We start from the raw sequence: 16,223 nt of genomic DNA on the forward strand, positions 1-16,223 counted from the left end.
GCACCACCATGACCTCCGTGATATCCAAGAAGACTGGTCCAAAGGTTTTCATCAACCACCTGCTGGCTCCACTTCACTACTAGTGTCTAAACTCAGGGGTGATCCTGTCCTGTCTATCTTTATAAGGGCCTATATGGTTTATGAAGATGCTTCACATCGTTGGATTCTAATCACCAAAAATCTTTCTGTCACTAACATCAATAAATAACTCATAAATAAATCATTAAACACTTCCAATTGATGTCTCCTTATTGAAATACTTTACATCACATATTAATGTTCAGTTCATTGTTGACACTATTTAAAGGACCAGTGTGTAGGATTTAGTGGTATCTAGCAGTGAGGTTGCAGATTGCAGCTGACTTAATACCCCTCCCTTCACCCTCCCCTTCCAAGCATGTAGGAGAACCTACGGTGGCTGTGAAACTTGCAAAAAACATGAAAGGCCCTCTCTAGAGCCAGTGTTTGGTTTGTCTGTTCTGGGCTACTGTAGAAACATGGCGGTGCAACATGGCAGTCTCTGTTGAAGGGGTCCAGCTCCCTATGTAGCTATAAAGAGCTCATTCTAAGCTAACAAAAACACAACGATTCTTATTTTCAGATGATTATACTCTAATTAACACATACTTATGAATATTATATTCCATTTCTGCTTAGTCAGTTCCACTAGATGCCACTAAATTCTACATACTGCACCTTTAAGTTGTCTGTGATTCATTTTTGAGAGTGTAAGCTCATGGTGAGTTGTAGGCAACTGTACTACTGTATATGACAAGGTGTTTCTGGTATTTTGTCCACTTCACAACTTCACACCATAGAGTCTCATCTGTCACTGTAAGAGAGAAAAAAAAAAGATAACATTAGACAATTATACAAATATTTTGTTATCATATAACACTATACAGGGCTTCTATTTCATGTCTGGTTTTACACATTACGGACATGACCAACAGATGTCTCTTGAAGCCTTTAACATGACTGCCAACTCTAAGTGTATCTTTAACTCCCTTTAAAAAAGTCGATTCTCTCGTAGTTGTACGACATTTCAGCAGATTGTTTAGGAATGTACAGAGCGGCTTCAGCAGCAGCATGGGGAGGTCCTCAGCAGCAGCAGCAGATAACACTGAGTAATAAAGCCTTCTGCAGGAGGTCATGAACGCTGCTGCTCCATGATTGTTTCCTGAGCCGCAGGGCAACAATCAATCCACTCTCTCCTCCTCTCACACCTTCCTTTCACCTTATTTATATCGTTCTCTCCTCCCCACCTCTACCTGCTGGTGCTTTTTTATTTATCTCTCTTGCCTCTTCTATCTCAACCCTTTTGTTGTTATGCTCTCGAGACCATTCCCTCACTGCAAGAGATGTATGTGTAGTATTTGTATTTATGTATTTCGTTTCTGAAAGGATAGCAGCACTTTCAGTTGTAAAATTAGACTTGATGGCTGTGTTAATTACCGTGGAAGCATGCTGGTTGTGTCAAATCAGTTGTGAAATCTTCTAACAGTTATCTGCTGCTGTGATAATTTTACTGGAACCCTCCTGGTGTTTATAAATGTAGTGGATCTTGCTAAAGTTGTCCTTTCATTGCAGTGCTACAGTATACCTCTTTTATATTCCTCACTTATCTCCTCTCTCGCCCTCACTCCATCGAACAATCAACTTATTTTCTCCTCTCTCTACTGTTCCTGCAATCCCGCTCTCTCCTCTCAACATTTTTGCTATTTATTCTTCCTTGCATGTACTCATCTCCTGCTGTGTTTCACATACTTTCACTTTGACATCACTCTTTCTTTGCCTCCAGCCTACCTGCTGTATCCTCCCTTACTTTAAATCAGAAACCCACATTTTGAATTTAAACTGAATTAGAGTGTCACACATTCAATGACTGATTAGTCACAGACAAATACACACTTCACTGTTCAAATTTCTGTCCTTATTTGGTTTTGAAAGTGTTCTCAGGCTCAGTTGGAGTTCAGAGAATTGAATCCTAAACTCCAACACACTGTGAGATGACATGCCCTATCCTGCACAAACCAGTGCAGACTCTCCATCATCTTGAAAACAGACATCTGGGCCAAAACAGGTTTATAATCTTGTCTTTAAATCCTGTAGTGTGTTCCTTGCTTCAGCTGGGACCTACATTAATTAACTACGCCCTGTAATGTTTTACATCTTAACATCTCTCCACATTCCCAGCTAAATTGTTCCAGCGGCTCTGCACACTTCAACAAAATGATTCTGTACTTTTTCATGAACGCATGTAATATTTTACTCCACATTTTAACCTGGATGACACAAACGTAAAGTGTTTTAATCTCCTTCTGGAGTTAGCTCTGTCCATGTGTGGATGGAAGGGCACTGCATTTAAAGTCTCAGAGATCTGTAAAGCTGTGCAGCAAAAAGGTTTGTGAATTGTTATTAAGCCAAAAGACCTGGAGACAAGGCCATGTAGAGATGTCCTGAGCATATCAGGGCCGATGTGGCCATATTTTAATAGATCTGTGAAATAAAGGCGATCAAAATTCAATCTTTTCATTACTGTACTCTCCTGTGGTTTATCCCCCTCAGTCTGCTGGATCTACTGAACATGTGAGCATTCCACTGCGTGTGAGAGTGAAAATTAGAGTGTGTGATTGTTAAAAAATAATTAGACGCAGCGGTGAGTGGCTCTGTTCAGACAGTGTGATTGGAGAAATACACAAATTCCCATAGCTTCAATGCTTATAATCATTAGCAAAGCAGTGTACAAAATGTCAGTTAGCGGCTCCTTATTTATAGCCAGCATAGAATGTCACTTAACTGGATAAAATGATGAAATGTCAATGGCCTCTGATCATATCAGCTGTTGCAAATTCATGTTAATTCTGTGAGTGACTTGATGGCAGACCAAAATTAAACTTGCTGTTGTCAGTCTGTGCACTCTCTACAATTTAGTGTCAGTACTCACTCAAAAGTAATTTTCCCAATTCAACTTTCATTCCTGTCATATCAATAATTGAAGCTTATAATCTTAATATTTTTGAACCAGGATCGTCAGGAGTATTTGGATCAAGTAATTCATAAAAAATAAGATATTACATTAGTGTACAGCTGTTATTTCAGTGTGTACATATATATATATATATGTCAGGGAACAGGAGATGCAGGAGTGGACCCAAACGCAGAGACCGGAATGCAGATATGATGAAAAACTCTTTAATTGTGGACGGTCACGGACAGGTAAATAGGGCTGAACAGAACTCGCAGAAGGAACGGCACAAAACAATCCAACAAAGACTGAACAGAAAAACCAGAACTTAAAGAAACTGAACTAACAAGGGGATGAGGTGCAGGTGGGGAGATGGGTGGAGAACTCGAGAGGGGAATGAACATACAGGGAGCTGATTGGCTGAGGACACACAGGGAGCGGGGCAGGGCTGACGAGGCTAACACAGGGCAGGTGTGGGGAAGACAGCAGGGCAGGGCTAACGAGTCCAAATGCAGGGCAGGTGTGGAGGAGTACATGAACACACAAGGGAAACAGAACAAAAACCCAGAAAACAAACCCAACGCCATCTACACTAACCCATCCAAAACCAAACACAAACCCAAGCACACAACCCAACAAACCAATGATGCAGTGATGAACCGAGGGACTAAACAAACGTGCAAAACCAGGAGACCATACAGAACACAACATAACACCAAAAAAACACCTTAAGTCCAGGCAAGATGTGACAGAACCCCCCCCTTAAGGGACGGATCCCAGACGTCCCACAAACACCACCAAGGGACACAGGATGGACGGCCGACGCAAGACGGGGGGAGGAGGAGGCCAAAACTGACAGTCCATAGGCCATGAAAGAGCAGGTAGCTAGGGAAGTGGCGCAGGGGTAGGTGGCCAGAATGCAGGGAGCAAAGGAGGTCGTGCTCAGGAAGGGCCAGGACATGGGGAACCAGGAAGATGGTGCACAGGCAGATGGCCAGACAGGGGCAGAGCATAAGAGTCCAGGTGGACGGCCAGGGGGCTGGACAGATAGGTGAATTCGCTCGGGAGGGCGACCGGGGTGCAGAACAGATGGCAGAAGATGCTCTGGAGGGCGGCCGGATGTGAAGAGCTTCTCTGGTGTTTGGGCTGCAGGCTGGCAGCGAAGGCAGAAACCCTCTGGAAGTTGGACTGCAGGCCAGAGGCAATGGCGAAACCCTTCAGGAGGCCGGCAATGAAGGCGGGACCCTTCAAGAGGCCGGGCAGGGGGCCGGCGGCGAAGGCGAAGGCGGGGCCCCTCTGGAGGCCGGGCAGGGGGCCGGCGGCGAAGGCGAAGGAGGGGCCCCTCTGGAGGCCGGCGGCGAAGGCGAAGGCGGGGCCCCTCTGGAGGCCGGCGGCGAAGGCGAAGGCGGGGCCCCTCTGGAGGCCGGGCAGGAGGCCGGCGGCGAAGGCGAGGGCTGGGCGGAGCCGCTAAAGAAGGGGATGCTGCTGCAGACTCGGGGGGCGGATCTGGCGGCGACGCCGCTGAAGAAGAGGATGATGCTGCAGACTCTGGCGGCGGAGCCGCTGAAGAAGAGGATGATGCTGCAGACTCGGGGGGGCGGAGCCGCTGAAGAAGAGGATGATGCTGCAGACTCGGGGGGCGGATCTGGCGGCGACGCCACTGGGGATGCTGCAGGCTCGGGCGGCGGCGACGCCACTGGGGATGCTGCAGACTCTGGCACGGGGGGCTGGCGCAGCTCTGGAACAAGGGATAGCTGCGCTGGCCCAGCAGGGACGGAGGGTTGCCGCACGCCAGCAGGAACAGGAGGTTGCCGCACGCCAGCAGGAACAGGAGGTTGCCGCACGCCAGCAGGAACAGGAGGTTGCCGCACGCCAGCAGGGACGGAGGGTTGCAGAGACTCTGAGGCGCTGGAGAGGACAGGCCAGGTGGCAAGGTGACCCAAGGAACGGTGTGGTTGTCTGCGTTGACGACCGGACCTCTGGTTGGCGCTCCGAGGGCCTCCCAGAGCCAAGCGGGTGCCCAGGTAGGGGTTTTGGGTTGGTGCTGGCTGAGGAGTGGCAGGCTGCCGGCTAGCTGGCTCCTTGCTAGCAGTCTTAGATGCCTGATGATAAAAGTACTCAAGCAAAGTCATCTGAGCTGGAATGTCTGGAGTGGAAGCCGAATGGCAGTGCTGGTGGTTGGCAAGCTTGGAGGCCCGTCTGGCTGATCGAGGTCCCCCCAGTGCCAGACGGGTCCCCCGAAAACAGTTTGTCTCTGCTGGGTCCATTTCTGGTTGGATTGTTCTGTCAAAAACCCAGAAAACAAACCCAACGCCATCTACACTAACCCATCCAAAACCAAACACAAACCCAAGCACACAACCCAACAAACCAATGATGCAGTGATGAACCGAGGGACTAAACAAACGTGCAAAACCAGGAGACCATACAGAACACAACATAACACCAAAAAAACACCTTAAGTCCAGGCAAGATGTGACATATATATATATATATATATATATATATATGTATATATATAATCTACATTAGAATAAAAATATAGAGTATCAGTCAAGTTTGGACACACCTTCCCATTCAAGTACATTTACTCATGTACTATACTTAAGTACAATTTTGAGGTACTTGAACTTTATCTGAGTATTTCCATTTGATGCTACTTCATACTTCCACTCCACTACATTTCAGAGGGAATTTTTCACTTTCTACTCCCCTACATTTATTTAGCAGCAGTTACTCTTCAGATGAAGATTTGATACAATGGATAATATAACAAGCTTTTAAAATATAACACATTGTTAAAGATGAAACCAGTGGCTGAACTATGAGTGGAGAAGTGTAGAAACCTTATTCAGAGTTACAGAAAGCGCTTGACTGCAGTTATTGCCTCCAAAGGCTGTGCTACAAAATATTAAGTTAAGGATACCAATATTTTTGGAACATGCCACATTCATTTATTTTATTGTATTAAGTAAGTTACACTGTAAATCAAATGCAAAGTTTCAGTTATATTAAATGTGAAATAAAGGATGATGGATACCATATACTTCTGTCAGTTTCAACTTAATACAAAGAATTTTTTATTTTATTTTATTTTTTTAAATGGAAGGGCACCAATATTTTCAGCCAAGTCTGTGAGTTACACAAAAGGCAAAGAACATATGATCATTTCTACCTGTTTTGGCCATACACAGTCATATTGGCCACACAGAATTTCGTGCTATTATATAGTTTATCTTTTCTGCTGTTGATGCATTTTGGTTGCTCATCAACTATCATTGTCTCTGATCCAGATGTTCTATTCACAACTGACATACCAGGTGAGCTCCACTGTCCTTTCCTGCTGTGCTACTTTGTGCTCTGCTGTCCTATTATTATTATAAGTAGTAGTAGTATATTATTGTTATTATTATTGTTGTTGTTGTTGTTGTTGTAGGCCTTCCTGAACCAGTACCTGCTCATGCGCCAACAGGAGTGCTCAGCCTGCCCTCATCTCGGCCGGAGGTGACTGTGGAAAAGGGGAAGGATGGGACGGTGTGGACAATTCTTCAGCCAACTGAATGTCTGGGAGAAGGCAGAGTCAAATATCCTGACTGAAGCTGCTGGCCCCACAGCGCACGCGAAGCACAATACTGAAGATGTCTCATGGCCTTTTTGTGTGTGTTTGATGATGGCATGCTGAAGCATATCAGGGACTGCACTGTGGCTGAGGCACTGTGGTGACAGCTCATGGGTCCTGACAGTGGCTGAACTGAAAGCCTTCATAGCCCTGCTATATATCAGTGGAGCTCAGGGTGCAAAAAACATGGAGTTGGACAGCCTGTGGTCGGAGATATGGGGCTTTCTGTTTTTCAAGGAAACCATATCCAGAAATCACTTGAGGGAGATAATGAGATTCCTGTGGAGACCCGAAGTGTGCTCCTGCAGGATGAGAAGTTTGCCCTGGTGTCGGCAACTTGGAACAAGTATGTTCAGAACAGCATAGCCTGCTACATGCCCAGTGCCAACATCACAATAGATGAGCAGCTGTTCCCCACCAAGGCCCTGTGCAAATTTATTTAGTACATGGAAAATAAGCCTGATAAATTCAGCATCAAATTTTGGCTGGCTGCAGATGTCCAAACAAAATACATGCTGAACAAGGCTCCCTTTCTGGTAAAGGAGGAGACGCAGAGCACAGATCAGCTTATGGGAGAGAGTGTGGTGCTGAGACGGTCAGAGCCATTCCTGGGAAAGGGAAGAAATATTAGGATCATTTTTTCACTTCTCTCAAATCGGCCACTGCTTTACAGGCCAAGAAGACCAGCCTGGTTGGCACCCTGGGGAAAACAGAGTGTGAGTTGCTCCCCTCTGCGACAGAGCAAGCGGAGCTGTTCAGCACAAGCGTGCTGAAATGTATTAATGCGACACTCACCATCAACCAGGGAAAGCATGTGTGCATTTTGAGCACTGTGCACACAAGCATGGGCATCACTGATGGGCCGAAGGCAAATCCGGAGTCAGTGACCTACTATAATAACACCAAGTACGGTGTGGATGTCCTGGATCAGATGACAAGGACGTACTCTATGAAAGGCGGCACACGTAGATGGCCAGTGGCTGTATTTTATATCATCCTTGACCTGCCTGGGATCAATGCCCACATCCTCTTCAAGGAGTGCACCAGCAGCAAAACAGCTCAGAGGAAGTTCATGCAGAAACTGGAAGAGGAGCTCAGAGCGGGGTTCATGGAGGGGAAAAGGGCAGCATGGCAGTTGGCACAAGGTCCCAGTAAGCAGCAGAGGCAACTACTGCAGCAGACACAAAAACAGAGGCAGTGCCAGAAGCTGGAACCACATGACACCTGCTGCAAATGCCACAAACCTGTGTTTGGAAACTGTGCGAGGAGTAGAGAGGTCACTGGTGTTGACTGTGAAGCTTAAATAACTAAGTACGCTATCGATGTAATTAGATAATATAAAATCAGTATTATTTAATTGTTTCATTGTTCTATACCCAAAACTTTGTTCTTGGCTCTTTTTTGTTTTAAATCAGTTTTTTTTCCAGCTTTTTTGATTATTTTCTGTGTTATAAATGTTAAAAAAAATGTTTTATAATCAAATACGATACTTTTAATTGTTATTTTCTTGTTCTGAGTTATGCTGAATGAATTTCTCCATGGAAAAATACTGTTGTGAATATATGCAATAATTATGATTTACTATATGCAATGATATGAATGTTGATAAATGCATGATTATACTTGTTACAGAGTTTTGACTGCTTACAGCAGTTCTAGTAGTTACAGAATTCCGGCACATGTAGTGTTAAATCTTTTTCTCCCAGTTCCTCAACTGCACCAACTGATGACTCAACTTCACTTCAGCACCCTGCATACCAGATAATCTACAGACCACAAGAGGAACATGTCTGTCACACTGGCCATAATACTCACCACTGGTCTGCCTACAAACCCACACTTGTATTCTTGAGGATTAAAGTCTATGTAGTAGAATCAATAAAGTTATCACAATAAGTGAAGTAACACACTTCATGTTTTCATTAACTATTAGCTTTATGTAGCCTAGAATTTAATGTTTTGGAAGGATAATGAACACTATCTTTAAGGTCCTGTTTCACTGTTTCTTTCTGAAAGCTTCCATAACATACTTGACCCTTACAGTGAGGTTGCCAGACTATATTGTGTATCTTCAGATATACATCACTTCCTTCTTTTAATGCATACCTGCCCACTCAAAATGGCAATATAAAAGGTAAGAAATCTTTGAAAAAACTCCTGGTTTTGCATTAAAAAGGATGACTTGCCTACAGCTTAGCTTTCTACCACATTTCATTGAAATCAGTTAAAATGTTAGAGATGTACCACTAACCAGAGTGAGATGAATAGAAAAGCAAAAAGAAGACTGTACTTAATCTCCTTGGCTGAGGTAAAATGAAAGCTTTTTCCAAGGTCTGCAGGAAGTCTGTAGGAGGGATAATTGCCTCTTTGACTCACAGAAATGTGTACTTGCTATTAGCATTGAAACATACACAGTGTCTAAAACTGGTTTAGTTCAAGTGTGACAAAAGGGAGTCTATGCAAGGAGATAAACGGAGATCACTCCTTTAAACTTAACTCAGTAAAACAATGGTGTATTGGAAATGTAAATGAGTAAAGTCAGCAGTGAAACCAATGCATGGATGTGTAACAAATACACTGGAATGGTGCCAACGTGAGAGTCTGGGGCTTTTTTCCTATTCAAGAGCATAGTCTTTCAATCTGAGAGCATAATTTATTGATTTCACATTCAGATTTTGTAATGCTTTCTCTCAAACCCTGCCCTTGCACTCACATAGCCCCTGCTTGTGATTATATTTGCTCTGCTTCTGCTCATACTGTATGTTTGCACTCAGATATACTGTTGCTTGCACAGATTTCCTGCTCCAGCTTCAGCCCTTCTCCTCGCACTCAGGGTGCTTCTGTGTGCTCATGAAACATCTGCTCTCAGATTTCTGCTCTGCTCTCAGATTTTTTGTGCAACAATGCTGTCAAAATTCCCCAACCATTACAATCCAAGGTGTAGTGTTGACCAATAAAATGATCCCTGCCTCCTTGCGGGCGCGTTCGCTTTGCCTCTTAGAGAGTCCTGTATGGGTGGTTACTGTTTAACCGGGTTCATTCACTCCCACCCTCCAGGGATGAGACACTCAACTGTGATATCATATATGCAATTTTACTATTTCAAGCCACATTTTCAGAAGCTTTAATCCATCGATTTGTGTACATGGACATGATTTTTACATTTTTTTGTGACAGTCAGCACGACTTTCAATCTAATGTATTTCAATTAGAAGTAGTTTGGTGCCTACTTCTTTTTTTTTTTTCTTTTCTGTGAGTTGGGACTTGGGAGCACAGAAGCTGTATTGTTTTTTCTCGTTCGATATTCATTTTTTAACTAGAACTACTACATTACTCGACATTTAATCACAAGATTTTATCATTGTTTTTATTTCTGTATTTTAATTTTAACAGTCAGTGGGTAGACCGGAGAGGACATGCTGTGTATGAGTATTTTCCTCACTGTCTTATTTCAATTTTTATAACATTTCACAACACATAAACACAAAAGTGTCCTTGATAACTCAACAATACAAAAGGTTATGGCCATCCATTTCAATTATTTTACCTTCTATTCTGAGAAAGTTCTTTTCAGCTTTGGGTGATAGTGTAAATTGCTACATTAGCCCACTCATGATCCCCAGCGACCGTTACTCTGGTGAAGCTGTTGTACTTACCAGATCAGCTCGGGGTCCTAAGTGTTCTGCAGAGTAATGATGACATTCTTCCTCATGGTCTTAGATTGTTAACTGGCTAATCTAACTTCAGAATATTGTCCTTTACAAAATGCCATGTTAATGTTTGTTTGTTTGGAGTTAGTGCGTGTCTTGTTATGGAGAATTTATCAGTTTTCGGGTTCTAGCATACATGTGACAGCTAAGTGGTGCGCTGCCAAAACACTCCGGGTGGAAGTCGCACTCCACGGAGGCAACACTACACCTGGGATTCTATTGGTTTGGGGAATTTTGACAGCGTTGTTGCACAAAAAATCCAGGAACAGAGCAGAAATCTGAGAGCAGATGTTTCACAAGCGCACAGAAGCAGCCTGAGTGCAAGTAGGAGGGCTGAAGCTGGAGCAGGACATCTGTGTAAGCAACAATATATCTGAGTGCAAGAATATTGTTTGAGCAGAAGCAGAGCAAATATAATCACAAGCAGGGGCTATTTGAGTGCAAGGGCAGGGTTTGAGGGTAAGCATTACAAAATCTGAACACAAAATCAATAAATCATCCTCTCAAATTGAAAGACCACGCTCTTGAATAAAGATAAGAAAAAAGCCCCATATGAGAGGATGGACAAGTTGTTTGCGTGTCATGATACAACAAGATGAATTCATATGTATATGTATATGTTATAATAACTAAAGTTTCTTGTTAAAATTGAATGATTTGGCATCTTGTTATACCAAGAAAAATATGTCATTATAACATATAAAACATGAAAAGGATTTGTTCAAACAAATATTTTGCCATTAGAATGAGAGCAAATGTCTTTTGCCACAGGGGAGGCAATATGCTTTTGTATGTTGTATTAATCCTCAACCTCGGGTTAGCTGTTGTTGTGGTAGGGGAATAAATCTGGGCTCTGTTGAGCTGTCAAATGGTTACATCGCCTCCTCGCCGTTCCTCCTCCATCCGCCTAGCTACCCCACAGTGCTACAGTAACATAGATCATTGTAGCTGCCACACAGCGCTAACGTTGTGAATTTAATACGTGCTCTCTGCTTTTGTACTAGTGCTATAGGACAGGGGGCGAGCGTGGCCGTCCAGATGGTGGTTTCTCCACTTACTGTCCGCAGCTACAGCCAATCATCCTTTAGCATTACCTTTCTTATTGTAATTTGTATTGTAAATATTTTTTTAGTTTTAAACCAATTAGATTTAATAAATTTCCTGTTTTTAACAACTTGTTTAATTGTTAGTAGTTGTTTAATTGTTTAATTAATTAATAAATTCTGTAATTTTGGGGGAATTCTTTGTCTCCATCCATCGTTTACTGTCACATGTGTCATTATAAAGGACTTGTGAGCTTTTAGCTGATTTGAGTTGAGTATTAAAGGGTCACAATCATGGCCCGGCCACACAGAGTATAACATCTTCTCTCTGTATGTAGTCTGTGTGTGGGGGGGTGTTACTGTATGTGTTTGCCTTAAAGCTGCTAGATAAGCAACTTATAACTCATCCGTCAGCTCTAAAAGTGTCTATTAAGCCCACTTTAACCTTCGAGATAATAGTGTAAAAACATGATATTGATTTGCCCTCAGGCTGGACATTGATAGGTGTTGAAGTCACTCTTTCCACATGATCGACTGAAACACCCACACTCTGTCATGTAGCAATAAGTATTGTGTTCTCTGTACCTTCCTTCCTTCATTCCTCCAAGCCATGGTCACTGCACTGCAGGGCAACTATTGTACTCCTCTGCCTCTGGATGATTGGCTGCCCCGCCACTCTGAGGACCCTGTGGTCGCTGCTCTTTCTTCTTTGTCCTGGACCCACTGAAGTCAGACCAGGCCGGGCACCATTCATCTGCTGCGCAGGCTGAAAAGCCACCTTCGCAGACTATACCTAGACACCCAACACAAAAAATAGATTAAAAAAAACGAAGCATGAGTACTGTAAAACTGTCCTGACCTGGTTCGAAGGGATATATAGCAATTGATTGGGAGAGTGGTCTCAGACTTTTGGACCCTAACGTGTATATATATATATATATATATATATACACACACATAAGGGCAAAACACAAACATTAAAGAAATGTACTCCAAATCAAGATTTCTAAAAACTGTAAAATACAACCAAATATAAAAACACAAACATTAAGAGAAACATAATGAATACTAAAACAGAACAAAAAGTCAATCCAGTTTTGGAAACATTAAGTAACTGTCAATCTCTTTCAAAGTGGTTTTACAATAATGCATTTCTTGTAATGTAGCAGAAAGTGGTTTTTGTGTCAACAGTGGCTTTAATGCGTCAAATTCAATTGGTGCATTGGATTGGAAAACATCGGATTGGTTTGTTTGAAGTTGTAACCTTGCAAATTACGAATGTGTAAGCCCTCTGGTAAACATACAGTAGCGGTGTTTATAGTGTAGTGAGTGAGTGTGAGTGTTTTCCACTGACTGTTTTCATATGACTGCACATGTCTAACATTTGAATACAAAATACATCTTTGTAATGACATACCACTGTTTAAATACAATACAGTTTTTTGCAAAATGTGTTTTTGTAGTTTTGTATTCTGAGGTTATGGGATGTTTAGTCAAAGGAGTCACAAGTATCATCGTCATGTTGTACATGTCACTTACATAGTGTATTTATTATCAGTATGTTTGTGTGTCCCTTGCCTCATACTTTGCCGTTAGGTGTAATGTTTTCAAATGTATCACGCTGTGTTTCAAGGTCTTACTCCATAATTTATGTCCCCCCAACCCTCCAGCACTGACTCAGCAGGTGTCTCAATATGTTGCATATACCTCGGCCTACTGTGAATAAACACAGGGAAATGAACTGTATGCCTTGCACTGTTTTCATTTCATTTGTCTCATGCTGCTCTCTGGTGCACCATCATCAAACAGCCTTCTCCCTCTCTGAATACATCTGAAATGCCTGCATCATTCAGGATGTCATACTGGGGGATTAGAAATTCACAATGTGTATGTGTGCTTGAGATGTGTGTTGGTATTGATCTTTGGAAAATTTGGAAGAATATCAGTTTAAAGTGAATAGTGCCTTTACCGGAAGCTTGTCGATCTGGACTATTGTGGTGGCAAAAATATTTAAATGGAAACAAAGAAATTGACAATCTGAAGAGAGCCAGAAAATTTTAATTTACTTTGCTGCCCTTTGACAACAGATTAAATATAACAACATGAATGTGTAGCATGACAAGCTAGATTGTTTTCATTATTGCTTTGAAATTCTTGTTGCTGTTGTGTTTCTTACTTGTTAACAGCCCAATGTTGACTGTCATTACCTCTACACTGTTATCTAACAATGCAACATGCTGGCTGGTACCTTGGCTACAGTATCCATGGTGACAAACACTTGTCATGCAACATTAAAGCTGCACTAATCCATATTTTTTATATTAACAATGGATCATGAATATGCTTACAGTGCTCTGCAGATACTCCTTGGCTTTTAAGCATCTTAAACTGATGGTTTTGGTTTTCTGGCCCACAAACTCTTCTGTAATCAACCTGGTTACCACTAGCAGTGGGTAGCTGTTTTGAATGAAAAAACAACCCTTTATTAAACCTATTGTAAATTAAATGCCTACAACCAAACAGCAGGCAGACAAAGTTAACAACTAGCTAGTGAGGAAAGGTGAATTCGAAACTAGACCCAGATATTTTTCTTAGGAGTTGTTACAGGGTCATTGTATTGGATTACATGACTGGTGTGTGAAAGGGGTTTCTGGCAATAATAAACTCAGGTAGTTATCACCCAACTGTGCAGTTCCCCTTAGCTCTGCGGTGTCTTTTAGAGTCTTTCAGCTCATTATTTAGTTTTACAGCCTTTCTTCACCACACCCGTTACCTAATTTTCAGCCACAGCAGGCACTATTTTCAGCAAAAATGGCAGACAGACACAGTTAACTACTAGCTGGTGAACATAGCATTTATCAGCTTAAGGGCCAGATATTTTTGTCATGAGTAAGTGAAGGCCAAAAAAAACAAAAAACAAAAGCAGAGTGAAAATTGGACTTAAAAGACCAATGTGTAGAATTATTGGCATGTAGCGGTGAGGTTGCAGATTGCAACCAAATACACCTTCCTTCACTCTCCCATTCAAAGCCTGTAGGATAACCTACAGTGGCTGCGAAACAAGTGAAAAACACAAAATAAAAAAAATAAAAAGTGAAAAAAGAGAAAGGCCCTCTCCAGAGCCAGTGTTTGGTGTTTGGGCTACTGTAGAAACATGGTGGTGCAACATAGCGGACTCTGTGGAAGAGGACCTGCTCCCTATGTAGATATAAAGGGCTCATTCTACGGTAACAAAAACACAATGATTCTTATTTTCAGGTGATTATACACTAATTAAAACATACTTATGAATATTATATTTCATTTCTGCCAAGTCCGTTCCACTAGATGTCACTAAATCTTACAAACTGGTCCTTTAAATTCACAGCATTGCCAAAAAATATGACTCCAGATGAATGCTAATGTTGCTCCATATTTGCTGAATATGTAAATAGGCAACTGTTTGCTAACAAGTTCACCAGCTCAACTTAAAAAAATGACTTGTTTGTGTTTGCAGCTTGTTTCTGTTGCCTCCAAGTGGCCAAAAAATCAGTTATTGCAGTTATTGCTAGGCTGGCAAGTATACTTAAATGGAAGGATTCATCTTTACTTTCAAGACAGAAAAGTTTTCAAGGATGAGGATTTCATCTTTTGTAACTTTCCAAACAGAACTTATCAGATGAAGTGTTTTTTATCTTTTAAAAGTCCTTTTCCAAAAATAGGTGTCTTTGGGGAGTCTGGACAAAACTGTAATGCTAATGTTGCACCAACTGTTTGCTATAATGTCTGCCTTTATACTCTATAAAAGTGAAAAGATGTCAGCCTCTTCCGGTGACCTGAAGTAAAAAGATCAATTCACGCAACTTTATTTTGCCAGAGGTGATGAGACAGTGCACTGATACAGCATCTACACTATATGTGCCTCTCTGTGTCTATAATAACAGGGTTTTAACCTGAAGATGAACACAAAAGATAGTAGCAGAGCATTTTGTTCTCTGAATAATTAAACATCCCCACAGTGATTTCTAGAGAGACACTGATGGGGCCAAAATATCACATTACGAAAATGTTGATGTTATCTTTATATCCCTTTCATTCTGCGTGTATTTGCAGAATAACATGGTTTGAAAGTGTGGAATGAGTTCACATAATCTACAAACATGTCCTTGCTAATTGGATTACAGCATTAGCATGGCTGAAACTGGTGATGAGTTTCATGTGTTTGATATACTTGTTTAATTCCCCTGTAAGGAGCGAGTAGAGCCAGGGCGGGGGAGATAACTCCTTTATGTGAGATCAAATAAGCACTGATTTAGAGGGCAAAAAGTTCTGCATCAATAAACCTCCATTTCTGATGGGCTTAATTTATTTCAAAGAGACATTAAAATAGACTTGGAATATCTTACCTTTGTTCTTCCACAAAAAAAAAAAAAAAAACTGTTCAAAAACTCTTCTTTCAGGCAATCTGGGCATGATCTTCATTTTGAAATTAGCCTGTTTTTATTCCTGGAGAAGTGTTTTAAATCACAAATGAGTCTTGATGAGTAGAAGATGCATTAAATTTTGATCTTTATAGCTGTATTATTTAATGCGGAGTGCGCTCACCTTCAATGCTTCACACTCCTTTGATGTCTTGCTGTTCAATATCCCCGAGGAAGAAAGCTGTTTATTTCAAGGTATTTTCATAAGAATGTGCTGCAGTAATTAATTGCATCACAACACTGACAGCTTTAACCACTTAAGAATGAGGTGGTGACTGAAAATGGGAACCACATGGTAGATTCAGATGGGACTGTCAACCCTGTCTCCTAAAATCTATGTTCATATATAACTAATTTGCGGTACATTTTTTACAAGGAAGTTTTTATATTTGACATACCTACTACATGATCAGTATTAATGTA

At 41.8% G+C, this 16,223-nt stretch overlaps 1 protein-coding gene across 1 annotated transcript; it reads right to left on the bottom strand.

Annotated features, from left to right (window-relative positions):
* Positions 1–3,143: 3,143 nt before the first annotated feature.
* LOC137173113 (uncharacterized) lies at positions 3,144–5,251 on the bottom strand. The gene is made up of 2 exons (XM_067577822.1): positions 4,558–5,251; positions 3,144–4,460 (listed from the first exon to the last, which is right to left on the bottom strand). Exons 1-2 carry the CDS (start codon positions 5,233–5,235, stop codon positions 3,636–3,638), a joined length of 1,503 nt encoding a protein of 500 aa, XP_067433923.1. The 5' UTR covers positions 5,236–5,251; the 3' UTR covers positions 3,144–3,635.
* Between the last annotated feature and the right edge of the window lie 10,972 nt (positions 5,252–16,223).

Source organism: Thunnus thynnus, chromosome 21 (assembly GCF_963924715.1).
Source record: "Thunnus thynnus chromosome 21, fThuThy2.1, whole genome shotgun sequence".
In the NCBI taxonomy this organism is placed as follows: domain Eukaryota; kingdom Metazoa; phylum Chordata; class Actinopteri; order Scombriformes; family Scombridae; genus Thunnus; species Thunnus thynnus.

Excerpts from the sequence above, each read along its gene's own strand:
- LOC137173113 (XM_067577822.1), bottom strand. The coding sequence starts at position 5,235 with ATGGACCCAGCAGAGACAAACTGTTTTCGGGGGACCCGTCTGGCACTG. Across the intron at positions 4,461-4,557 it reads CAGCGGCTCCGCCCCCCCGA|TCTGCAGCAGCATCCCCTTC; the intron begins GTCTGCAGCATC and ends CCGCCCCCCGAG.